General features: G+C 38.5%; 4 protein-coding genes across 6 annotated transcripts in view; all 4 read left to right on the top strand.

The window, feature by feature from the left end:
• Positions 1 to 6090, top strand: part of sez6a (seizure related 6 homolog a) — a 37213-nt gene extending 31123 nt beyond the window's left edge. Inside the window, exons 11-17 of one of the 2 annotated variants that reach the window (XM_052567563.1) lie at positions 271 to 465; positions 3110 to 3301; positions 3464 to 3658; positions 3762 to 3797; positions 3910 to 4018; positions 4109 to 4208; positions 5625 to 6090. In XM_052567563.1, coding sequence (XP_052423523.1) covers positions 271 to 465; positions 3110 to 3301; positions 3464 to 3658; positions 3762 to 3797; positions 3910 to 4018; positions 4109 to 4208; positions 5625 to 5654 — 857 coding nt within the window. In that variant the 3' untranslated portion in view covers positions 5655 to 6090. Of the gene's footprint in view, positions 1 to 270; positions 466 to 3109; positions 3302 to 3463; positions 3659 to 3761; positions 3798 to 3909; positions 4019 to 4108 lie in introns of both variants that reach the window. The other variant, XM_052567562.1, reaches the window with a different exon arrangement.
• A 534-nt stretch (positions 6091 to 6624) lies between these two features.
• Positions 6625 to 15161, top strand: phf12a (PHD finger protein 12a). Of its 2 annotated transcripts, XM_052567564.1 has the most exons (15): positions 6625 to 7867; positions 8100 to 8281; positions 9762 to 9834; positions 10472 to 10892; positions 10980 to 11100; positions 11202 to 11334; positions 11463 to 11627; positions 11713 to 11856; positions 11942 to 12503; positions 12593 to 12709; positions 13377 to 13520; positions 13601 to 13699; positions 13774 to 13856; positions 13940 to 14078; positions 14219 to 15161. In XM_052567564.1, the coding sequence occupies exons 1-15, from the start codon at positions 7802 to 7804 to the stop codon at positions 14572 to 14574; spliced, it is 2805 nt and encodes a 934-aa protein (XP_052423524.1). In that variant the 5' UTR covers positions 6625 to 7801; the 3' UTR covers positions 14575 to 15161. The 2 variants fall into 2 exon arrangements, with proteins under 2 accessions (XP_052423524.1, XP_052423525.1); XM_052567565.1 differs by lacking the exons at positions 6625 to 7867; positions 8100 to 8281 and having other exon boundaries at positions 10472 to 10627; positions 10695 to 10892.
• A 449-nt stretch (positions 15162 to 15610) lies between these two features.
• On the top strand, positions 15611 to 22470 carry dhrs13a.1 (dehydrogenase/reductase (SDR family) member 13a, tandem duplicate 1). The gene is made up of 5 exons (XM_052567568.1): positions 15611 to 15841; positions 16057 to 16175; positions 20802 to 20925; positions 21035 to 21361; positions 21448 to 22470. Exons 1-5 carry the CDS (start codon positions 15712 to 15714, stop codon positions 21705 to 21707), a joined length of 960 nt encoding a protein of 319 aa, XP_052423528.1. The 5' UTR covers positions 15611 to 15711; the 3' UTR covers positions 21708 to 22470.
• Positions 22471 to 22739: 269 nt separating this feature from the next.
• Positions 22740 to 25508, top strand: dhrs13a.2 (dehydrogenase/reductase (SDR family) member 13a, tandem duplicate 2). Its single transcript, XM_052567566.1, has 5 exons — positions 22740 to 23032; positions 23161 to 23279; positions 23350 to 23473; positions 23593 to 23919; positions 25027 to 25508. The coding sequence occupies exons 1-5, from the start codon at positions 22804 to 22806 to the stop codon at positions 25284 to 25286; spliced, it is 1059 nt and encodes a 352-aa protein (XP_052423526.1). The 5' UTR covers positions 22740 to 22803; the 3' UTR covers positions 25287 to 25508.
• Positions 25509 to 26016: the final 508 nt, after the last annotated feature.

The raw sequence follows: 26016 nt of genomic DNA, 5'->3' as shown, positions 1-26016 counted from the left end.
AGCAGTTTACAGTAAATATTAGTACATTAAGGATCCGTTATTGACATGTCTTTTGAGCCAGAGCTTGTATTTTCCTAAATGAATCACATTTGGGCAGTGTCTGAACAAACAATAGGTGCCAACCTGCTTGGCAGTGCCCGTCATGGGCAAAGACTCAAATGGGCAACTGTTTTCTCACAGCAGCCTCATTTACATTCAAAACGTTACGGTAAAAATAGAAAAATCCCAAGACCCAATGTCTCTTTTCTCCTTCCACCATTCAAATGCTAGAAGTGCCACGTAATGACACCTGCGCAGAGCTGCCAGAAATCCCTAATGGCTGGAAGAGCACGTCTCATCCCGACCTGACCCATGGCACTGTTATTACCTACCAGTGTTACCCAGGCTTCCGTCTGCAGGGCTCAGAGATCCTGATGTGCCAGTGGGATCTGACATGGAGTGGAGACGTCCCCATCTGTGAGAAAAGTAAGAGCTAATATCAGACTTAAAGGTCACAGCAGATCATTAGTGCTTAAGTCACACTAAGAAAACTTAATTAACATGCGGATAATTACTGCATAGATTTAAAACTAGGTAGACTGCCATCTACTGGTACATTAAGGTTACTACAAATAATAACCTACCTATCACGATAGATGCAGACAGAGCCGTTAAATATGGATGCAGAGTCCGTTAACTGTGAATACCGAGCAGTGGCGGCTCCAGACAATTTTGATTGGGGGGGGGCAATGGGGGGTCCTGGTCATTTCAAGGGGGTTTCATGAAAACCAACAAAAAATACATTGGGCACGGCTAATGACTGCATATTACTGCACCGAAAATACATTTTGGTCCAAAAATAGCAAAAACTATGACTTTATTCAGCATTGTCTTCTCTTCAGTGTCTGTTGTGTGAGATTTCAAAACACTGAAGTGTACTGATATCTGGTTCACGAACGAATCGTTCGATGTAACCGGATCTTCTTGAACCAGTTCACCAAATAAAACTGAATCGTTTGAAACGGTTCGCGTCTCCAATAAGCATTAATCCACAAATGACTTAAGCTGTTAAATTTTTTAACGTGACTGACACTCCCTCTGAACTGGGCCGTGTAGAGACCTTTGGAAGGCCAGGTGCTCAAAGCATAAAAAGGGCACATGGAACAAGGCTTTAAATGGCGCTGTTCAAAATATCAATACAGCAATATATTTTTCTTCTGTTTCAGCATTAATCTATTATTTTAACCATCACTACTACTCTTGCACCTAATCAGTAAGTCCTCCTTAAATATTGATACAAAACATAAAAAAACTGATACACTGGAATATGGTGATTAATATTATTATTACTGTTGTAGTTGTTATTGTCTAAAATTTAACACCTTTGTAATGTAAACGAATGACAGGCTACATTTGTAATTCATATCCTTCACACTGCACTTTGATGTCAGGTATATTATGCATTTTTTATTGACAGTTATATTTTTACATTTATTTCCAGAGAGATATTATTGAGTTTACAGGCTAAAGTGGTTTTGCTGTTGTAAACACTGTTGCTATTGTAGAAAAAAAAATATTTGCGTCACATTTAAAATTAAATATAATTCATTTCTGAATTGTTTTTATTTTTATAATGATAATTCAGAGAATGAGAAAATCTGAATAAGCCTAACCAGTGTTGTGATAATTAGTTTTAAGGCACTCAACGTGTTAAAAAATAAATAATTACTGTAATATAATAAAAGTTTAGTCAAATAAAATAAAAAGACCAGACCCCTCGATGCCTGTGAAACTTTTCTCCCTCAAACAGCACGCTAGTGTTACTTCTACACTACAGGCTGCACACAGCAATATAAACAACATATCTGCATGTTCCCACATCACATCGTTCTTGTAAAATAATAATAAGTAAATAAACATCAAAATCACTTCGCTGAGAATGAAACACCACTTACCAGCTGCCACGGTGTTGAAAATATCTTTTAAAAAAATGCGCGTGCGACATGAGGAATTTTCCCGGTCAGGTGAAAGGACATCATGTTGGTCATTTTATTTACGGCTAAATTATTATTAATAAATTGTAATAATATTAAGATTGGGCGTGGGCAGACATTCGCAAAATGGTATGTTATTACAAAAAAAAACTCGAGGAAATTTTGCTTTGACAAAAGGGCACTTAAGGGGCAAAGGAGCAGGTGCTCAAGTGAACCGGTTCTTTCAGACAATTCGATCAAATAAACCAGTTGAAAAAAAACGGTTCACCGGTTCTTTTGCGCTCGATGTAATGTCATTAGCGATGACTGCCCTTAATTCAAGCCTTCAGTTTACCCGCGCTTATAACAGAATCAGTTCAGAATCAATCACCAAAAGAATCAGTTCGGTTCAGACGAGCTGTGAGTCAGTCTGCTTCATAGTGAATCACACATGCGCAGTATCATCAGCTCCTCGGTTCTCGAATCAGACGCGTCTGACAGAAACGGTTCTCGGTTCAGTGTACGAATAAATGTCGAAATAATTATTATTTATGATTATTCTGCGTAGTTTGAAGATATTTTTTTTAATCTTTATCCCGGATATATATACGCCGCCGGTGATAACGAAAGTAAGTTTTCAGAAGCATTAACTGGCAGGTATCTGTGTGGGTTTAGCGATGGAAGTTTGTTTGTTTGAGGATATTTGAAAATAATTAGACTTCTTGAAAACTAATATTATATCTGAATTCATTCCCATTCAAATTTCCTGAAGATAATGATGTGGATCACAGTTAATGAGCCAATACCTTTGCACAAATGTCTTATTTTTAAATAATTAAATGAATTAATTAACATAATATAATATTAATCTAACTAATATTATGTATTAATAATATATACTGTATAGTTATTATTAAACATCATTAATGTTTTAACCACCATAGTTGATGTTTAAAATAGAATTTAGATTTATACATTTAATATGTTTAATTATGACACATTATCATTTTCAGTTCCAGCATAGTTTTGTTTCTCTAATTTGTTTTCTTATCTTCATTCTTTTTTTTTTAGTTTTGGGAAATTATAAAAATTTTATTTATTGTTTTTGTTGTTATTGTTGTTGTTATCATGTGTTTTTATTTCTGATATTTGCTTAGTTATGTCATGTAATGAGCCGGGGCTAGTGGAAAACAGCCGGAGACTGTTGACTGGCTCTCGTTTCGCTGTGGGATCATCCGTGGAGTACATTTGCAACAAAGGATACTCACTTTCTGGCCCAGGAGTGCTCACTTGCTACAGCAGAGATACTGCAGACCCAAAGTGGAGTGAAAGACTGCCCAAATGTGTCCGTAAGTGGTAAAACACCTGTGCTGTTGCATTTATTCCTCAGCATTGCAAGAAATGCAACCCTAAACCTTATACTCTACTGCCATCTAGTGGACTTCAGAATTACTGCATCCCGGCACATACAGTGCATCACAGCAGACTGAAATCTCTGTTTTTTTCTGTAGCTGAAAGATATGAACCTTGCAGTAACCCTGGCGCTCCATCCACGGCCATCCAAAGTTCAGAGAAAGCATTTTTCCAGGCAGGAGAGACTCTGAGCTTCACCTGCCGTACAGGTTATGTGCTTCAGGGTGAACCCACTATCCACTGCCTCCCTGGACATCCGTCTCAATGGAGCGGAGCGCCCCCTATGTGCAGAGGTACGAACTACTTTCTTTCAGGTGGTATATACATCTTTATGCATTTCAAAACACTGTTTAATGATTCAGATGTCTTACAGAAGATGTTATTGGTGTTTTTCAGCTTCCTCAAGAAATAGTGAGGAACACAGATTGAACGGTGACACTATTTTCAGTATTATTAATATGTTGTAATCAGAAAAGATTAAATCATCCTAATTCGTCATCGTAATATATTATTTTAAATGTTCAATAAAATGTCCAAATTACAGCTGCTGGTACAGAGTTTGACGTGGAGGGCGTCAACATCGCCATCGCCATTCTGATTCCTGTAGCGGCGGTGCTGATGCTTCTCCTGGTCGTTTTCCTCTGCATCTCAGTGTAAGTTTCAAGGGCTGGGAAAAGGACACTGCTTTTTGTTTTGGGGTTTGTTCTTCACTAATAAGGTTGTTTTGGTTTTTTTTCCCGCAGAGCTCAAAGCAAAACTTTTCAGCTTCCTGGGCCATCATCTCCACCGTATGACAATATGACAGAAGAATCTGCATTTGACAACCCTGTGTATGAGACGGGAGTAAGTATGGATGCCATAAACCTCAGAGACGTGGGCTCTCACAACACCATCGTCCTGTCCTGACCTGCCATTCTGTCATTCCACCTGTCATTTGTGACACTGAGTAGGTCTGCAGAACATATAGTGTGAATAAACAAAGTTAAATGGCTAAATAGCAAACAGAGAAATATGCTTTTATTTTAAAGGCCATTTATACTGTAATGTTGACGTAGTACCATGAATGATCCTACTAAAGAATTAAGGACAAGATATATAATATTATATCTTCATAATTTAGTGCAATGTTACATAAAATCTTAAGATTTAAGAAATTTACCTTAAGAAATGTTTTTTTTTTTTTTTTTTTTTTTTTGGTTGTTGTTGTTTATTCATAACATACAAATGGTTAGAATAAAATATGTCAGGTTGCAGTGGAGAAGAGAAGACTCTGGGTCCCTCATGAAAACATTCATTTTAGATGTAAAAACCCATTTAGGCTCAAGGCTGTGGGTCATTGATATCTAGAACTCAGCAGATGGTGTGTGTGCATGTGTGTGCGTGTGTGTGTGTCTCAATTTACCCTCTTCATGTTCTCATATCGGATGTTCTTACTAATACTGGAGTACCAAATATTAACCAAAAAATAATTTCGCTGATATCTACTGAATGTGAAAAATGTGAAATATCTGTTGAATGTGAATAACAGATTCCACTGGAATGATTATACAATTATTATTGTTTATTTACATTATATTACCTTCATATGAATCTCACAGGATTCATGTTTTGTTTCAAGTCATTTATGTTCACATGTTCATAATTTTTGTGTTTCATGTCTTCATAAGTTTGATTCAAATAAGAAAATGATAATGAAGCTCTTGAATTAGCTTGCACATTATACTTCCATAAACATATATAAATATAGATTTATTTTTTATATGAAAGAACACGATGCTTCTATTCGGCAAGGATGCATTCAATAGATCAAAAGGAAGAGAAAAGACATTTACATTACTACAAAAAAGCATAATGGTTTTCACAAAAATATTAAGCAGCACAACACTGATAAAAAAAAAAATAAGAAGAAATTACAGAGTGCCGAATCATATAACTGCATACTTGAATGACTTCTGAAGGAACATGTGACACTGAAGACAAGACTGAAATAATGGCTTCTGAAATGTCAGCTTTGCCTCACAGAAATAAATTACATTTTAAAAGTACATTTTATTTTACTGCATTTTTTTATCTAATAAAAACAATAGTAAATTAATATGTCACTTCCAAAGCTGTGTATTTTTTCCATTAAATGTTTTTGTTTCAATTACGACTTGGATCACCAGCTGTATTTAATTGGGCTCTGAATGAAGACTTTGAACACTACAGCTAAGCGGAACTACTGTGCTGTACTGAAATCTGATTTGTTTATCTTTTCAGGATGCAAGGCAATACAAGGTGTGTATGTAAAATTCACCTGTCTTTCTTTTGGCACCTCTCATTTTTTCTGTTGGGCTCCTGTAAATGTATTTTTCTCCAAGACCTCTGCCAGCACATTAATGATGGTGGACAATAGGGTTTTATTTCTGTAGCACATCAGAGCCTGCGATTTGTGTTGTACTTTTTTTCTTTTTTTGTCTGGTGAAACTCCACAAGGCTCACACTTTGAGGCTGGAGTCTGGACTATATCAGAATGCACTGGATTATTTGTTTCACATTGGGGAACCACAGAGGTGGAGGTTGTTTTCACCCACATGCAGCAAAACCTTATGAGAGTTGTGAGCATGGCTGAGAGTCTTGAGTTCAGTTGAGCTCATGATGGTGATAAAGCCATTTCTCTATGTAAAACTGTCGCTGCATGTGGGCTTATTTGCAGAACACTGTAAATAAATGGTCTAAAACTTGATTTTGTGTTATGTATTTATTATGCAATATAGTCTGCAGCTATCAAAGTTTTAATTTAAACCAGATTCCAGCTATTTATTGAAAAATATCACTGCTTTATCTTTCTTATCATTCTACTGCATATTTATTTTTATTCTGATTTTATTAGAATAAAATTAAATTTTTCAGTAGAATTAATTCTATTATCAATTATTCTAAATATTGAATATCTATGAATGCTAATTTATTCTGAATGTTGAGTTTTTATGAATGTAAATGTGAAAATTAATTAGATCATACATATAGCCTATGATAGCTTACATATTATATACATAATAAAATAATTAACAATTGTTCACCACCATTTTTCAGTGCTCATTGGAGATTTTAAAATTAATCCATTCCAAAACCACCAAAAATAAATTGTTTCATTTCTTCCGTTTCACACACTGGTTCATGTCACGCCGGCGACAGAACGGACCAATCAGAGGCCAGATATTTCCCTCACAATACAAAGAGACTCGAACACGTAAACAAACCGGATAATGGCATCCGCTTTCCAACCTTCGCCGGTTGATGTATTTAACAAGTTCCTCACACCCACAAAAAGGATATACTGACGTTTCCCACAATGACTACTACGACAGAGAGCTTTTATTAATAAACAGGAAAAGAGCAAGATGGCTCCACTGTTTACGGGTAAGTGATGCCCGACCGCGAACGAATCGTTGTTCTGAGCCGGCTCCTTATAAAGATTCATTCTAACCGATTCACAAATCGTTTGTAAACCACTCGACAGTAAACAATGGATACTTTAGACTTTACCCAAAACTTAAATATCTGTCATCATTTACTCACCCTGATAAATGTATTTTCTTTAATTACAAATTAATGAATTTCCTCTTTCCTCCCTCTGGTATGACCGAATGGCACCTTGAGTCACCATTCACTTGTATTGTATAGAAAATACATGGAAGCGGATGGTGACTGAGGCTGTCAACACTGTCAACAGGTGTTTGGAAGGTGAGTAGTTATTTTGAGTAAACTATCCCTTAAAAATAATAAAAATAAACTTTGGTTGGAGAGTTTTAAGGTTTGTAAAAACCATAAACAATGCAAAGTCATTCAGAACAGTATTTAAATATTTATCATATAAATAGTTATTTAAAAATCTATTAATATATAGATGCATAAATGTTAATTCTTTATTACATAACCCTCCTCCATGGAAAATCAGTAAATTGATTCTACTGAACCTGTTCACTAAAGCGAACCGAATCTCTAAATGAATTGGATTCCCAGCGCTACTGAAGGGGTGACGCATGCGCATACGGGTTTGTGCGTCAGTTCGCGCGAGCGTTCCTTCATCACAACAGAGACGCTCCGCCGTTAAGTCGTTGTTTCACCGGGAGAAAATCGTCTGGTTTTCGCCGCTGCCAGTTCCTCGGAGGATTTTTTCTTCGAGAGGCTTGATGTTTGACGTCTTTCCAACATGGACTTCATGATAATTTCTGTGTCTTTATTATTCCTTCTCTTGCCGGCCCGGAGTCTCGCACAGCACCACGGATAGAGGCCTCTGCGCGCCTGCTCGATTAACGGAGAGCCCGCGCGGAGCCACAACAGACACGGGCGGGAATCCCACGGCTGTTTGGAGGTCAGACGCTCTTCATCTGACAGGAGTCGTGGTGTAACGTAGCGGCTGAGGGAGACAGTACCAGTTGGGGCTGGTGTTGATGTGGGGAAAAATGGAGACCCCGACGATCGTGTACGATCTGGATACCTCCGGCGGGCTGATGGAGGTAAGACAAACACGCTTGTGCACTCGTTTAATCCTCTCTTCAGTGTCCGGTTAACACTGTCAGTGCCGCCGCTAACACGCTCTTGCTCGCTAATGTCATCCATTCCATAGCCTCCCTTCACTGGGGCGCGCGCGCGTTCACGGTCACGGCCCAACAATGGCTCGAGTGGCTGATGTGATGAAAACAGTGGGCAGATGTTTCACTAACGAGTTTCTGAATCTGTCTCTTGCAGCAAATCCAGACTCTGCTGGCACCACCCAAATCTGAGGATGGAGAGAAGCGGACCAGGAAACCGGACAGGAGCACCAGGAGAGCCGGCAGGGCCACCAATCACGATACCTGTGACAGCTGCCGGGAAGGAGGGGACCTGCTGTGTTGTGATCACTGCCCTGCTGCCTTCCATCTACAGTGCTGGTGTGTGTGATGCTGGAGCTGGGACAACATTGGGCTGAGGACTGTGATGCTTGTTTAGTTGGGGCACATGCATTACAACTATATGTCCGTCGGATTTGGCTGAGGTTTCTTCTTGCATCTCCAGTTGGAACATCTTGGGTGTTAGAGTTTATTTATTTGCTGATGTTTTTTGCATGAGCAGGGAAAAGCTGTAGCAGGGAGCTGATAAATAATCATTAACTATGGACATCTGAACGCCACGGCCACGTCTCCATTATGAAAAGATTAAGATTATGAGATGGATTTTCCTTAAGTCACTTTGTCAGATGTTTGCACATCTTTGATCGGCTTCGTTTATTAACGTGAGCATTAAATAAAAATGTGCTGTATCTGTTTTAGAAATGCATGTTATAGATAATCCGTGCAGGTTTACATTTTTTAGTTGATAAAAGACAGACTTCTTCTTGATGACATATGCAGGGCTTCCGGCTAAAATTCAACCCTGCAAGCTTTAACGCTCATCTGCCTTCATTTTTGAATGCACTGTCCACATCTCAAAATCTAGTCAACAACTGATGCACAGACCCAAATCCCTGCGGTGCAGTTTTTTTTTTCTTATTTGTTAGTCTGTTACACTCGGATGTACATCAGAGTTTGAAAGAAAAGATATGTCTCTCTTTTTGTTTTATTGTGACTAATCTCACTTCATGCCGTAGTAGACGGTCAGCTGCAGTGGAGGATGTTTGAATCGCATCGATTTCACCTCCGGATTTTCTCATTGTTTATTCCGTCTGTTTGGGAGGTGAAATGATTCCATGTGTGTTTGAGGAGAAACACATGCAGCTGGTGCAGAGTGGGCCATGGGCCACTGGAAATCTGCCGCACTGGCCTGTATTTGTGTAGACTCTAAATTACAGAGTTTCTGGGATTGATCAGATGTGCTTCAGATAGAAACTACATTAGGAAGTTCTCTTAACAGGTCAGGTATTTGAAATAACTGTGGGAAGTTATAGGTAGGAAAGTTAGAACAGGTTTTTATTTGCTATGTTTTTACCCAGTTGTTGAAGTAATATAGAATCTGAGAGCCTGGTGCATTTAGACTTCATTACAGGATCTACCATCAGTAGTTTGAACATAGATCTTTTTGCACATGTGCAATGCATTAGAAAAGAGAGACTCCTTTCTTACAGAGAGAGGTTTTGATCTACCCTCTCAATACCGGCTGGGTATAGATAGCTTATTCAAAGTTGCCTCTTTTAAATCATCTCTTGCATAGGTGTTTAATGTGGGCATGGTTTTAGAAACTTTAAAACTTAAAAAGAAATTTGTTGGTTTTTTGCTTTTTTAAATTTTACATTCAAAGTAGGCTAAAGTAAAAAGCTGGTCTGCTGTCCCATTATCATTCATTGTTGTATTGAATGGCTGTGCATACTATAACAGTGTATGTTTTCTCTGTGCTAAGCCTGTAGTATTACCTCTGACTTTGTTTACATTTCCTCAGTAACCCGCCATTGTGCAGAGAAATGCTGCCCCCTGGAGACTGGATGTGCCATCGCTGCACTGTTCGCAAGAAGGTTGGTGTCCTGTCTGTTATGAAACAACCACTCATGTTATGCGAAGTTTTAAACTTGCCCATAATTTTGCAATCTTTCCAAATTTTAAATGAGAATAGTTTATACAACAGAGAAGCCTTAAACTCTCCCTGCAGTTTTCAGATAAGATTTTTCAGATGATGTTCCTGTGCCCCAGTGGTAGAGCAATGCGTTAGCAGCGTAAAAAAGGTCATGGGTTAAATTCCCAGGGAATGCACATACTGATAAAAAAATAAGTTGCTTTGAATAAAAGCATCTGCTAAATGCATAAATGTAAAATGGTGTTACATTTGAAGTTATTTATTTTACATTAATGTTATTAGAGTAATAGTAATATGTAATTTTTATAACGTAATATATTTTAAATTATTGTTATATTGTGTAATTGATGTTATGTTCTTAAGTTGTTAATGTATAGTCATACTGAATGAGAGAAAAGGTTTTCCTTTTTTTTCTTAGCTGATCACATGAGTTTGAAAAATCTTTATACTTTAATTCTACAATTTTTTTTATCAATTATGCCAGTGGGTCCTTAAAAACAACAAAAAGAAAAGAAAGAAACAGGCCTTAAGTTCAAAAATGTTCAAAATCATGTTATTTGTATTTTGGCTCTTAACAGAAAAGGGAGCAGAAGAAGGAGCAAATTAACGGTCTGTTGGAGCTGCAGCTGGGGAAGCAGATGCCTTCTCCGTCTCCTGAGCAGGAATGTGGGACATTACGCCTGGATCCTTCTGTGGGGTCGTGCGGCACAGGGCTTCGGGCTGCTGTCGCTCAGGTACGACTTTTGGAGAGACGACCCAGCAGCCGACCCGCAACGCCCAACTCCAACACTTCTTCCACAGACACACCGTCTGAGCAGAACGACATGGAGGAATATCTCCTGGATGTGGAGGACGAGGCCCAGGGTTCTGAGCCTGAACTCTCAAACATCACAACCACACTCAAAAGACCATTCGGCCTCCTAATCGCCGCTGCCATGCAAATGAACCCTACGCAGTTCCAGCTTCCAAATGACCTCACTTGCACGACCGCACTTCCAGGTACAGGACATTCTGATCTCACTTTAAAATACTATGAACAGACTGTATGTGATTCTAAGATTCAGTGCATCTGTTTTCTCGCCTCAGGCACCAGCAAAAGGAGACGAAAAGACGAGTTATCAGCCAAGAACATTAAACGTCCACAACATGAACTGGACCATTTTGGACTGGTTCCACTGCCAGTGAAGGTGTGCTACACATGCAGCAGGTACAAGCTTTTGTAAATATATACATGTTATTTATTTATTTATTTTTAAAAAGGGCCCCATTTTAGGATATTATACATTAATAGTTGTCTTTTTCTCTCAGGAGCTGTCGATTGGCTCCACTGATCCAGTGCGATTATTGTCCTCTTTTGTTTCATATGGACTGTTTGGACCCGCCTCTCACTGCCTTCCCTACAGGCAGGTGGATGTGTCCCAACCACATCCAGAACCTAGTAGTAAGGAAGCTTGTGTAAAACAGAAACCAGAAACTTGTGTATCTTTTGAATTGTGACACTTTCATATGCTAAAATGGAAAAGATCTCTACAAACATGCTACTCATGAATTTTCCTCATTTCCTCACAGCTGAACCAGAGGAGCTTGACCTTCAGCAACCGTTGCCAGTTATTTGACCAGTTTCAGGACCGCATATCCCAGCATGCCGTCAAACTCGACTTCCTGCAGCGGATACATCGGCAGCACCCCCCTACACAGCAAACCGCTCATACCAACAGCAGAAAGACTCTGAAGGTAATCTGTCCTCTTTTAAACGTACTGTTTGACACTAGTGATGGACACTTGAGATGATGTTGAAATATTGCTTGGTTAATCGCAGGTTCCAGATGCCATTAAGTCACAGTATCAGAACCCGCCTACTCTGATGGCCACGGCAGGAATCCGTGAAGGGGAACTGATCTGCACTGGCCTTCCAGAATCGTTTGCCCCACAGCACTTAGCCAGTGAAGACGAACAGTGTCAGGTGTGTATAATCAGCCTGCGGTTTGCTTCTGCTTTTGAATTCAGTGTTGTTTCTGAACCAGTGCTTTTATTATGCTATGGTGTAGTGGCTCAAAGACGTCATCTCGCTGCAGTGCAGCATTATGAGGCATCTACGAAACAGACAAACATCTCCTTGGGATTCAGAGCACACAGAAAAGACAGATCTGAAACCCAGAGACTCTTGCCAGAGTGCCGTCTCAACGGGCAGCCAGAACACTGCTCCGAAAGTTTCCTGTAGCTCATGTACTAATGGACTGTGTCAGAACTGTAAGACCACAAATGGCCCTGTAGAACGATTGGTTCGGTCCAATGGAATGCATGGTCCTGATAGAACCCAAGAAAACACCACTGACCATGAAATGTCCCGTTTACACGCGCCCTCTCCACCCAACCATGCCAACCCTGAAACACAGATCAAGACTGAGAGAGCAAGCTTAAAGTCCTGTAGTCGAACTGAGGACTCTCCTCCTGTGTGTGTCAAATCTGAACCCAGCGCTCCATCATGTGACCATGAGAAAACGACATCAGCTTCAGACACAGTAGCAGCAAAACTCTCAGGCTTTACTTTATGTTCAGGAGCGCATGCTGTCAAATCACAGAAAAGCATCTCAGACACCGGGTCAAAAGGTCAGAAATCTACATCCCCTTCCAGTTTCTAGTTTGATTATTACATAGCGATGCTTTAAAAATATTGATTGGCTGATTACTCTTATCAGATGGGAATGCTGTTTTGGATGCTGTGACGTCAGGCAGTGGTGACGTCTTCTCTCGCACAGAACCTAACATGATGGAGCTGTCGGGACGAATAAAAGATATCGTGCAGGACAGCGGAGGTGGGTTTTTGTGTGTTTCAGAGAGGAATCTTGTAATATTTCTGTTTTGCTTTTCAAGTTAGGTTGAAAAGATAATGTAACTTTTAGGAATTCATAATCCCTCCTAGTTCTAACATTTATGTAGTTCTGTGTATTTTTGTGACTTTGGCGCTCCCTACAGTTAAGTCAGTGAAATTAGCTAGTAAATAAACCAGTCATAATTACAGTTGATATCTGTACATAAAGCTGCCATAAATCGGACTACTATTTTCATAGAATTTCATACATACTCAGCAAACTTACATAGTTGAATTAGAATAATAGAATACATTTGCATGTTTGTAAGCCTGCGCAATTAGGGGGAAAAATTGTTATATGTGACTCTGGAGCACAAAACCAGTCTTAAGTCGCTGGGGTATATTTTTAGCAATAGCCAAAAAAACATTGTGTGGGTCAGAAATAATCAATTTTTATTTTCTGATAAGATAAATAGATAAAAGATAAATCTCAATTTTTAAAATTTGACACTCATTATTGGTTTTGTGGTCCAGGGTCACATATATCAATTTGATAATAAAATAATTATTGTATTAGGTTCATTATTGTTATTACTTGAGCTATATTAAACAAAACACTTCAAAAGTTTGGAGCATTTTGTACGCATTCTGAAACCCTGTTGGTATTGCAGAAGTTGAGCTTGGCTCATTGGATGAGAAATTTATCAAGCTTTTAGCATGGCAGAGGATTCAGCAGCTCTTTGAATCGAAAGCCTCTCCTGTTGAGAGCAGTTCCTCTTTGACTGTATCACCCACTGGCAGGAAACACAGTGAAGGTATGAGATTTATTATTCATTATGCTTTTTTCTAAATTTGTGTTACCTTCAGGGAATAAATTCTTGAGGTTTCATTTCAGCCCAAAACAGGGAAGTGCAGGCAAGAGCTTCATTGTGTTCGGCCTCGGAAAAGGGAATGGCTGTAAATATGTGCTACAGGAGTCTCTACATCGGGACAGGTGATTATCATTCTGTGGCTGCAGTAAATGCGTCATCCTACACTATTCAGTACAACTATGTTTTCTCATTGCAGGTGCTGATATGGACGTGTGCCTTACAAACTATGGGCATTGTAACTACGTTTCAGGGAAACATGCCTGTATATTTTATGATGAGGTATGCGATTTTAAACATTTAACATGCTTTAAGCACAAAGGAGGTCATTTACACGTACACACGTTTGTTCTCTCCTTCTGCAGAATACAAAGCAGTATGAACTGCTGAACTACAGCGAACACGGGACAACCGTCGACAACGTATTATATTCCTGTGACTTCTCTGAGAAGATGAACCAGAGTCCATCCAGCAACCTGCTAGCCAAAGTGCAGAACATCATCCGTGAGTTATTTCTCTTCCCAGATGGGGAAGATGAAAAATGCATTGTCAATAACATGCATTTAGAAAATAGATAATGGTGATTTCCATTTCATGAAAACGTTGCAGAGTAAGCTTCAGTATTAACTCAAGTGTGTTTGTAGGACGCTGCAGAAAAAAGGAGCAGGAGGAGTCTGCAATGGGCGTGGCTTCAACAACAGAGGGTGGAGTTATGAGCTGCATGTCCCACGATGCTTCCATCACTCAGTGTAACTGTAAAAACAGCGGCTCCAGTTTGATTGGAGGCAGTGGTGCAGGATGGGAAGGCACTGCACTCCTCCATCACGGAAGCCATGTCAAACTGGGCTGCTTCCAGTTTATATTCAGTATCACTGAGTTCGCCAACAAGCCGCTTCGAGAGGAGCTCACCACCTGCAGCCTCACTCCCACACCTGGCCAACAGGGGGAGCAGCTGAGCAAGGCCACGCCTCCTCTGCTCCAACACAATCTTGTAACTTAACCCTTAAAGCTTCTACTTGTACAGTTTAAACGGTTTCCTAATTATTTAATTGTTTACACACTTGCATGAGGTGACTTTTTTTCTAGTTTCTTTCAGACTTTTTTGGCAGGTTGCACACTTTTTCTTGTCTCAATGCAAAACTTGCATTTTTAAAGGGAAACTTTGATCATCCTCTATGCTCAGAACCAATGAGCAGTTTTCACATGTAAAAGAAAAACATCAAAACATGTTCTATTTTGTGCCAGTAACAATAGTTTTTATATAAATACACATTTTAATTTTTCTTTTTAAAAACGGATGCTTTTATTTATGTACGTCCACCGGAGCGCAGTCAGACCTGGTGTTTCTTTGGTGTGCAAAGAGACTCATGTACATATATGTAAGTATCCATGTGAATAGCCAAAGATCCACAGGATTCAGTGCAAAAAAGTGCTCCAGTTTGTATTATTTCTGTTGTGCATTATTTGGTTGCTGTTCAGTCCTTTTATGTGTGTTTCATGTGGTTCCGTAATTTAGTTTTCACCAGGTTCTTATGTCAAACTATGTAAATACAAACCAGATTTTAAATAACATGTTTTAGAAATTCAGTAGCTTTGTGTTTTGTGCTTTGTGTCAGCCTGCTCTTCTGTAAGATTAGTAGTTTTCTAAAGTTAGCATTACTATTATTTTTATATCAAGGGGTTTTTAAAAATCTACAGTACATATATTCTGATGCCTGCCTTTTGCATGATGCAAACAATATAGTTGGTTTAAAGGGGTACTAAAAAAAACATACTTAACATTTTCATCTAGTGTATAATTGGACAAGCTTGAATCGGATACATTTACAATGAAGGGCTGATATAAACAGGGTGTTTCAATCATTTAGATACCTCTGACACCTAAAAGGTCCATCTTTTATTTCAGGTCAGTTTCCTCAGAAACTATAACAAATATTTAGTGAAATGAATTTAATCAGCTCAACAGTGGTGTAATGTTCAGTACAATAGCTGTGAGTGTCTGGGCTTTGGTTGTGTAATCTGAACAGACTTTACAGGAGGGGGTTTTGGCTCCAGGCTCGTCTTCCTGTTCCTGGTCTGAAGGAGACCGAGGTCTTTCATAAGCAAATATAGCAGTTATTGCTCTGATCGTCTGAATATGATGTTTACCGTTCTGCTCATTTGCGGAGGACTCGTCGGGTTTTACCTGCTGCTGTGCGTGACGGTGTTGCACCTGCCAAAATGTAAAAGTATGGCCAAGCTGCACGGGAAGACCGTGATCGTGACCGGTATGTGCTCGGTTTTAGTGCATTTGATATTCTCTGCAACCAGTCACGCATGTCCTCATTTTATTATTATTGACAATTTAAAACCGCTTTTGCAGATTTGACTCTTCTCGTTACACAACGCAAAATTGACAACTCGTCCACTAACGTTCGCACAGGCGTTTCTTGGTCAGGAACTGAATAGCCAAGAGTGACATTTTAAGCTGGTTTAATTGCAGGAGCAAACACTGGCATCGGCAAAGCCACCGCGCTGGATCTGGCGAAAAGGGGAGCTCGAGTGATTCTAGCCTGCAGGGACGAAAGCCGAGCTCGGGCTGCTGTCACAGACATCCAAAGGGTGAGAGCGAGGCGAGCATTATATAATAACCGCTGTTGAGGATAATGGCCGTTTCTAAATAATAAGACGGAAGTTAAAAGTCCACAAGGGGGCGCGATCATGCAAAACCACTCCGCTGCATTCAAATATCAGGTCGTGTTTACTTTCACAAGTTATATATTTTAACTGTTGATTGTTATCTTATAAAAAAAAGATATTAATTTAAAAAGGTTAGTAGATTACAGTAAACACCTGATTACTTTATTAGCTCTTTGAATCATAACGGCATATTTAAGCCTGTTGATTGTTTTTATGTGGTTTAAGGGTAAAAAAAAACACATTATTTTCCACATACTGTACATTATTGTCGCTTCTTCATGCCCTACCTTTCTGATTTTTACATAGCTCATCAGTCTGAACAGCTAGGTGTGCTCTGATTGGCCACCAATCCAGTGCGTTGTGATTGGCCGAATACCTCAAGCGTGTGACGTAAATGTTACACCCTTTACCATACTGTGATGCCGTGTCCCGGTGGGACGAGACAAAAATAATAAAACCCATGACAAACAAGGCATTTTTTTTTAATCCAGTGAGGTCATAATTACTGATTATAAAGACTTATACTGTCTTTTTACGTGTTGTGTTGCATATCACGCCACCTAATCATAAAACCATGTCTGCATTTGTGATTGGAGAAACGTCATACAACCAGCACTACTCTAAACTGCTCAATACTTGCGTTTGAATCATCAGTGGCAAATTCTTCACCTATGAAAACAGACTGTTGCAAAGTTGAAATTGGCCCTTTATAGAAACAGCCTTTGTGCACAGCCGACCTCGTACTCTCCCAGGTTCAGAAAACAAATCCTCCGTAAAATGTGCTGCACACATCTGAATATTTGAATTGAACTGTTCGGAAACAGGGTTGTCAATACAATTTAATCACTGATTTCTAGTGGTGTGCTCTTTTTGAAGGCCAAACAAAGTAGTTTCACTTTCAAACAGCTTCAGGATGGCAGAGCCAACAATAGACAGCACTACAGCGAGAAAGTTACGCCTTCTTTCTTTGCATAAACATTTGGGCATTTATGCAAATCTTCCCGCACAGTGACCTAGACATGGGGCATGTTTTAATTAGGCATTTTAGGAGGGTGTGGATAAGTCTTAAAGGTCCTGTTATTCGCACTTTTTTGAAGCTTTGATTGTGTTTACAGTGTACGGTCCGTGTATCTTTTGGTCATTCGATTTTCTATTTAAAAATAAATAAAGATAAATGAGAAACAGTTTGATTTTCGTTTTTTCATTTTGTTTAAGAAACGGAAAACAAAAATTTAGCTGGATTTTTCGTATTTTTGTTTGTGGGTAAAAAATCAGATTATGCTTTAATATTTGTTTGAATGTGTGGGCGGCGCTGAAACGCCCCTTTCATCCCTTCTGTACTGCACCGACAAGCGGCAACCGCAAGCTCAGTTCATCTTCACCAGGAGAGAAGCGGCATACAGCAGAGTTTATTAATCCTGCCAATTCTTTGCTAGTGGTGCTTGCAAGCTTTATATATATATATATATATATATATATATATATATAATTTTTTTTTTTTTTTTTTTTGACCAAACAGAAATTAATTTATTCAATGACATTTGAATTTTACTGTAAGATCTACAATGACAAGAAATGTGCAGATTTTTTGCCTACTAATTTTATTCTATGCCTATTTAAGAAAAACCTCACAGCCTAACATGTTTTCATTTGCTATACAAACAACAGCAACTGAAGCTTTATCTTGTAGAGTGTAGTCTGCTGCACTTCTCCGATCGGCGGATCCCGATCCACAGCTTCTATCCCGATAACAAGAGGAAAGAGCTTCAGCTCCATCAGTTTGGGTCGTAAGACACCCTAAATAATATGAAACCCTTACAAAACTCAACAGGATGTGCTCTGTCATCTTGGTCTACATTAACTTCTTTCTGAAACGTCAGAAATGAACCAGGCTCATGCATCAGACGAACCATGTCTTGCTGGACACGTCTACTTTTAAAATAAGCCATTTAAATAGAATAATAATAATAATAATTTTATATTTAGGCCTATGTAATTCAAATGAAACCAACGAGAGGTGCAGTGTTTCCCGTCTGAACTCATTATCTGTAACGATGTCACACCGTCACTATATTCATACAGTCATCTACAGAATTCGTGAATTCAGTTCATAATTCTAAGTAGCCTTTAGCCTATAATTAAAACATTTAAAGTAGACTAATTATGGGGAAAACTTAACTTGTATTAATATAAATTTTATTATAAATGTGGGGTTGGATTTTTCCCATTTAATTTTTTTTTTATGAATGGCCTAGAATAAAATAAGTAGGCAAAAAATTTGTAGTAGGCCTATATTTTATTCCATGTCGTTGTAGATCACAGGCTAAAGTAAAATGCAAATGGTGTTTTATGAATAAAGTTGTCAAGTCTGCTTTGTCAATAACTGCAGCAGCAGGAAAAATATAATATTATTTTTTTATTTTATTATGAATTTAATTTATTATTCTTATTATTATTATTATTTTATCTTGCAAGCACCACTAGCAAAGAATTGGCAGGATTAATAAACTCTGCTGTATGCCGCTTCTCTCCTGGTGAAAATGAACTGAGCTTGCGGTTGCCGCTTGTTGGTGCAGTACAGGAGGGATGAAAGGGGCGTTTCAGCGCCGCCCACACATTCAAACAAATATTAAAGCATAATCTGATTTTTTACCCACAAACAAAAATACGAAAAATCCAGCTAAATTTTCGTTTTCTGTTTCTTAAACAAAACGAAAAAACGAAAATCAAACCGTTTCTCATTTATCTTTATTTATTTTTAAATAGAAAATCGAATGACCAAAAGATACACGGACCGTACAATATAACATGTGTTCATGTTTCGCGTGTAAAAAACAGTATTTTTCACACAATTCACCTATCTGTATACCTCTGTTTTCACTATCATAAAAACGGGCTGATGACTTCCCTGTTCTATAAAGTCCCTCCTTCAGAAATAGTAACGAGTTCTGATTGGCCAGCGGTTCCTGTGTTGTGATTCAACACCAGCTGAGCGCATGCGGCCCTCCTGGTAACTTGATTGGGCTAAAACGCATGTGCTGGAGATGTATTTATAATCACAGGAGCGTTTTTACTGACGAGATGCACATGAAAATCGCATTCGTTTTTTTTTTTTGCACAGCCCTAACATCTAGTTAACAAAGCTAAACAGCGTTCCCCTTTGTGTAATAAGTTACAGAAACTGTTAAAGGCGCCAATTTAAATAATAAAATACACTTACTGGTTGTGGTCCATAAACAACGCCTTCTCAAGACAAAGAGAACTGCTCCATCTTTCAAGAATAATCTTTGTGCGAATCCGGCATTAAACTGATTGAGATTGAGGAAGTTGTCCTCAGCAACAAGTGCTGCACATAGTTTTACATGTGGATTATAATTTTTGAGAACCGACTTAAACATGAATTGTAATCATTAATCTCCAAGTAAAGCGTCCCTGGGAAGCCCAAACAAAGATAATTGGACTCCTAACAGCGTTTCAACGACATGGCAAACACAAAAGCAGCTCTTCCTTCTTCTCCATCGAGCGCAACAAGACCACGCCCCCTGTTTGTGTATTCATTTGGGCTGAGGTTAGTCAAAAAAAACTGTTTTAGTGACGTCATTACTGCAGGAACTAGGGGGCTGTAGTCCAAACTGGTCGTTTTTTTGTAGGCGAATTCTGTTAAATAAAATATCTCACTTGGCATTGAACTTTGAGCTTTAGAATTTTACAGATATTATTTATACTCTAACAACAACATTGCACACTAACTAAAGTTTAAAACATGGGATCACGAAGAAGGGGACCTTTAACTTTTATAAAGAATAGCCTATCTCTTTGGATTTGAGACTTTAGTCTTTGCAACTTTTAGGGATCTTATCTATGCACGAACAGCTTGTAACACTCCAAAGAGAAAGGAAAACTTGAGATTGCATCATTTGACCCCTTTAAAACTGCTGTAAGCTAAATTAACAAGAAATCATTTTTTATTTAAAAAACCTGAAAAAAAGGGGATGAGGAACCTGAGATTTTTTTATTTTTGAGATTTTTTTAACATATACAGTGACTGAAAGTGCAAATGAGGTAAATGTTAATGGTTAGACTTTTGTTTAACACATAAGTTATTCTGAGAAAGTGCAAAAATGTTTGCTGAAATATATATTGTTTGACGTTAGAGTGTAAAATCTATATTATTGATATTATAAAGTGAGTTAATCTTCACAAAGATACTAAATATTAAAGTCCGCATGAAATCAAAATAGACTTTATTTATTTTACTAGCGCATGGTCAGCAATGTGATCCTATCCTGTCTTAAGCTATCAAAGATGCTATTTTCAAACCGGTTTGATATTATTGTCACATGATCTCATAATGTGAGAATGATGACGTGCAACTAATCCCAGCCAATCACTGTGCAGATGATACAGTCTTATCCATATCAGTAGCATGCTGTTTTATTGCACAAATCTGTGATGCTGCTATATAAATTTGCAGAATTAATGTAGGAATGTATGAAATCTGTGAATCTATGCATGTGAAATCAATAAACTGATGTGACTGGCACACAGGAATCAGGAAACAAAGAGGTGTTGTATATGCACTTGGATCTGGCCAGTCTGAAATCTGTCAGGTCTTTCACTGAAAACTTTCTCAAGAAAGAATCCAGATTGGACATTCTTATCAACAATGCAGGTAGATATTAAATATATGCAATTGCAATGATACAATTAGTAACTTTTGAAGATAACTAATTTAAAATCTTATGTTTAAAACCTTAGTATTGATGTTTCTGTTTTTGTAGGACTTGTAATTGATGGCAAGACTGAGGATGGCTTTGGAAGGATCTTTGGCGTCAATCACCTCGGTCATTTTCTGTTAACCATCCTGCTGTTGGAAAGGTTAAAAGAGTGTGGCCCAAGCAGAGTTGTGACAGTCTCTTCAATGGCCCATTCCTGGGGAAAAATTGATTTTGACTGCATCAACACTCATAAAGATTTGGGTTTAGGAAATTCTGCAGTGGCCTTATTAGGGACGTACAGTCACAGCAAACTCTGCAATGTCCTGTTTACGCATGAACTGGCCAAGAAACTCAAAGGCACAAATGTCACCTGCTACAGTCTTCATCCAGGTCAGTCTGTGTTCTTTATTCTTTAGAAATCAGTGCTTGATAAAATATCGTGAGTCGTAAGTAATCAATGCTGAATTATTTTGTAGGGGCCATCAAAACGGACATTGGTCGCCACAGCAATTTATGGTGGCGGCTGTTCATGGCACCAATTTTGCTGCTTTTCTTTTCGGACGTGGAATCTGGAGCTCAGACGTCTCTTTACTGTGCACTTCAAGAGGGTATTGAACCCTTAAGTGGACGCTACTTCTCTAGCTGTGCGGTGCAGAATGTTTTTGCTAAAGCCAGAGATGATGCAGTAGCCAAAAAGCTTTGGGAAGTCAGCGAGAGGCTTGTTGGTTTAGCGTGAAATCATCAGTTTCATTACACCTGTATGGATTTGGACTAGCACAGTTTGCATATAGTGGCACCCGTGGGCAACTGTGTTAGATAAATCTGTGTTTCTGCATATTATTAATAGCCTGTGTCAGTAAAATGTTGCCGTTCATAACATGTTCTGACCGCAAAAGGAGCTGTTAACTCTTCTAATAAAAATGTTCTTTGATTGTTTTACAGATAGCGTTTGTATACACATTTTGAATGCAACACAAACCGCTCTGTTTATGATACGTTTTAATTTCCTGAAGTTTACCAGGTTTCCACTGTATAAATAATGTATCTTTGTCATGCCAAAGTAAAGACGTAACTCAAAGGGTGTGTCTGGGGACACCGAAGCCTTACTGAGCTGAATGTGTCACCTCTCCCAGTTAGAATATGTAAGTGGTTTAATAAAAAAACAATATGCATCATCACCTGCGAATTGCAGGTGTCACAAATACGTCAATTATGGCATGTTCCTTCAGTTTTACCAATAACTACTACAAATTTAATATACATTTTTTTTAAGAATCATGTGAATCAGTTTTGTGTAATGGCTGCTGAAATTTATCTTTGCCATCACCAGAATAAATCACATTTTTTAAATATAGTACCTATAATGATAGAATTTTGTCAGTTCTAACACAAACTGTGGCATTTGCTGTATTTGGTCTTAACATGTTACCAAACGTTGTTTGTAAGGGAAAAAAGATACATAATTTTGAATTGAATTAAAACTTAAATTTAATTTACAACCTTGTTTGTGTGTGTTTTCTATAAATTGTTTACTTGTGATGATTATTTAATACTTTATTGGTAATTAAAAAAAAATAAAAAAAAATATCAGGGTTTTAGACCCATATTTTGGTAAAATATAATTCAAAGATCGATCAACACATTATGAATATGTAAGCACCTTTAACTGATTCGTTATGTCAAAACAAAAGAGTTTTCAAGAGTTTCCAGCTCTATTTTGTACCCCATTTGTAAATAAAATATGCCAAGATATTAAGATAAATGAGCAGTCCTTGGCCTTGAACGGTCTTTTGTTCTCTTGAACACGTGAAAACTGGTTTCGGTGAGCACTCATGCGGAGATGGAGAAAAACCCGGACCGGTTTATCAGGCTCTGGCCCGGGCGCACTACATAAAACCGCCCGCAGGCGCAGACTCCTCCAGCGGATCACAAACATGATTCACCTCCTCATCGCCGGTGCGCTCGTCGCGGCTCTTTATGTCGTTTTGGTGGAGACGTTGTTTAAGAAGTCAAAATGTAAAGGAACCGCTGACATGACCGGGAAAACGGCTATTATTACAGGCAAGTGTTTTTTTTTTAATCATTCTTAAAACGCGCTTGTATCCTTCACGGTAGCTTTGGGACGCCGAGGGAAGCCTGCACGTGTTTTCTGTGGAAATGAGAGATGTTTGGCTTGACGTTTCTTTCAGGCGGGAATACTGGTATCGGTAAGGCCACAGCTCTAGACCTGGCAGGTCGTGGAGTAAGAGTCATTCTGGCCTGCAGAAACCAGAAGAAAGCCGAGTCTGCTATAAATGACATCAAGAAGGTGAGGACCATCACCTCTGACCACTGATTCAAGAGTTTTGAGTGTTTACTGAGCCGTATTTGTTGTTCAGGCCACAGGAAGCAATGATATCCTGTTTATGGAGCTTGATCTTGGAAGCTTCAAATCTGTACGAGCGTTTGCTGAAAACTTCCTCAAATCAGAGTCAAAACTGGATCTGCTCATCAATAATGCAGGTAAGCCAAACCATCAATTCTGTTTCAAATCAGATTGTAAGCAATGTCTGATATCTTGATTGAATACTGAGTATTATGTTCCACACATGGCATGGCTTTCAAGTGATTTTTATGTTTAGGTCTTGTGGCAGATGGTCGAACCGAGGATGGTTTTGGCATAGAGTTTGGTGTCAACCATCTCGGCCATTTTCTGCTCACATGTCTTCTGCTGGATCGTCTGAAGGAGAGTCCTGCTGCTCGTGTTGTCACGCTGTCCTCCATGGCCTATCGCTGGGGCAAGATTGATTTCGATTCTCTTGTTACCACCAAAGACCTGGGGTCAGGGAGATACAGCTGGCAGTTCTTCCAGGCCTACTGCAACAGCAAACTCTGTAATGTGCTGTTCACTCACGAACTGGCCAAGAGACTGAAGGGCACAAACGTCACCTGCTACAGTGTTCATCCAGGTAAATCATACTTGAAGGAATAGTTTATCAAGTTGAAGATCTGTCATTATTCACCCACCCTTATGTTATTCAAAACCTGTATGACTCTCTTTCCATTTGTTTGTACATCACTCAAATTCCTCTTTTTGCGTTCCACAAATCAAATGAAGAGACCTAGTGGTTTGGAATGTCACAAGGTTGAGTAAATTATGGTAGTTATTTTTTTTGTGGTCATTTAAAGGATAAGAATTTGACAAGCAATGTCTCTGTGAAAATTTTCAAAACCATTTTTTTTCTTCATTGTTCTTAAGGTGAGGTGACTCTAGTGAATTTTTGGCTAAATGTAACCATCCAAAAAAAGGGGATGTTGTCTAAAGTCACACAGAAGTGACTTTCAAACCAAGCAATTTTCTGTTGGCCAACGTGGCAAATATGGTGATTGTGAAATCTGTGTGGACAAAAGTTTCACAGGCACAAAGTTTCCAATAGTGTCGATTTCTTTTGAATTAATTGGACTTCATCCTCAAAGTGGTAAATATGACCACACCTTTTAAACCATATAACAACAGAAGCTCCATCCGAAAGTTCATAGTGTATAGTGAGTACTACATTAGGTTTGAAACTTCATGAAAACATTTCGTACATGTAGTATTAATATGGGTAGTACAAGTGAAATTCTAATGTACTACATCAACCATGATTTCACAATCACATGACCAACCAGCATCAGTTGTGTCACTTGAGTGCCATTCACAACGTGTTGTGTACTAATCATGAATACGCACTTATTTGTTCATGAAATCAGTATGTTTTCTACCAACTGGATACACTGAAGTGCAAAATCCCATTCCCAGTATGAATGAAACTATTTAAAATGATAAATAATGAAATGAAGTACATGAGTAAAATATATGAATGAGACCCTTAGTTTTTGCGTGTGAATTCCAGATCATTGATACTAATCTATCCTATCATCTGGAATGCTCAGAGCCATTTCCTGTTTTTTTGTTTTTTGTTTTTTTTGAGAGATAAACCTGATAAACGTGCATCTTTTATATTCTCTATTGAAGATGTTTAATCCCTGATCAGTTGGGTTGAACGCATACATATTGTTTCACCCTTTTGCAGGTGTTGTAAAGACCGAGCTCTCCCGCAATGTGAGTCTCTGGCAGAAAGTTTTCATCGAGCCAGTGGCTAGACTGCTATTCTTGGACCCAAAAACCGGGGCCCAAACAACTCTTCATTGTGCCGTTCAGGAAGGAATCGAGCATTTGAGTGGACGTTATTTCTCCTGCTGCGCTGTGGAGGAAGTCTGTGCCAAAGCCAAAGATGATGCGGTGGCCAAAAAGCTTTGGGAAGTCAGTGAACGACTGAGCGGCCTTTTATAAAGCCAGAGGAACTGCTTGTGTTTCTGCCTGTGAACTTTATTTATCCCTTAAGGGGAAAAAAAGACCAAAACATATGAAGTGATAAAATTGATTGTGGCATTTTAATGTTTATGGACGCACAATTATTTACAAGGTTTACAATGTTTTAATTTGTTTCTTTTTAACTGCTATATGCTCTTGAAGTTTTTTTTTATTTATACTATATTAAAGTTTCTAATGGAACCACTATTCTCCTGGTTGGTTCTTTATTGTATGAATAGTGAAATTATATTTGGTATAAGGCAGAATTCCAACAAACATGAGTGATGGTAATTTCTGCTTGGCTAATTCCCAACTTGATTAAACTCAGACATGCACCTTTTTTTTTACATATTGCCGCTAAAACTTTTTTCTGCCACATAAAAGAACAACGATCTATCTACGTATTAACTGCAGTTTTTTTTTTTTGTCTCCCAACTGAGACCTTTTCTTGCATTTTTTTCCTCAGAATCGCGAGACGTTAACCAAAAAGTATCGTAATTCAGTGTATTTGTCGCAATGCTCCTTTTTTCGCAGAATTTCGAGGAAAAAGTTCTAATATATATAAAAGTTATCTTCCATTTACAAGAAATCGACAGCACTCAAAACTGAGTGAACACTCAAACTATGACTTGACTTCGTCACTTAATATCGCACGAAAGTTGAGTTCAAGTGTAAAATCCCCCTGCTAACAAGCTATTTATATCATTTT

Source organism: Carassius gibelio, chromosome B10 (genome assembly GCF_023724105.1).
Source record: "Carassius gibelio isolate Cgi1373 ecotype wild population from Czech Republic chromosome B10, carGib1.2-hapl.c, whole genome shotgun sequence".
Classification (NCBI taxonomy): domain Eukaryota; kingdom Metazoa; phylum Chordata; class Actinopteri; order Cypriniformes; family Cyprinidae; genus Carassius; species Carassius gibelio.
The sequence above is the reverse complement of the archived record's forward strand: the minus strand, read 5'-3'. Positions and strand labels throughout refer to the sequence as shown.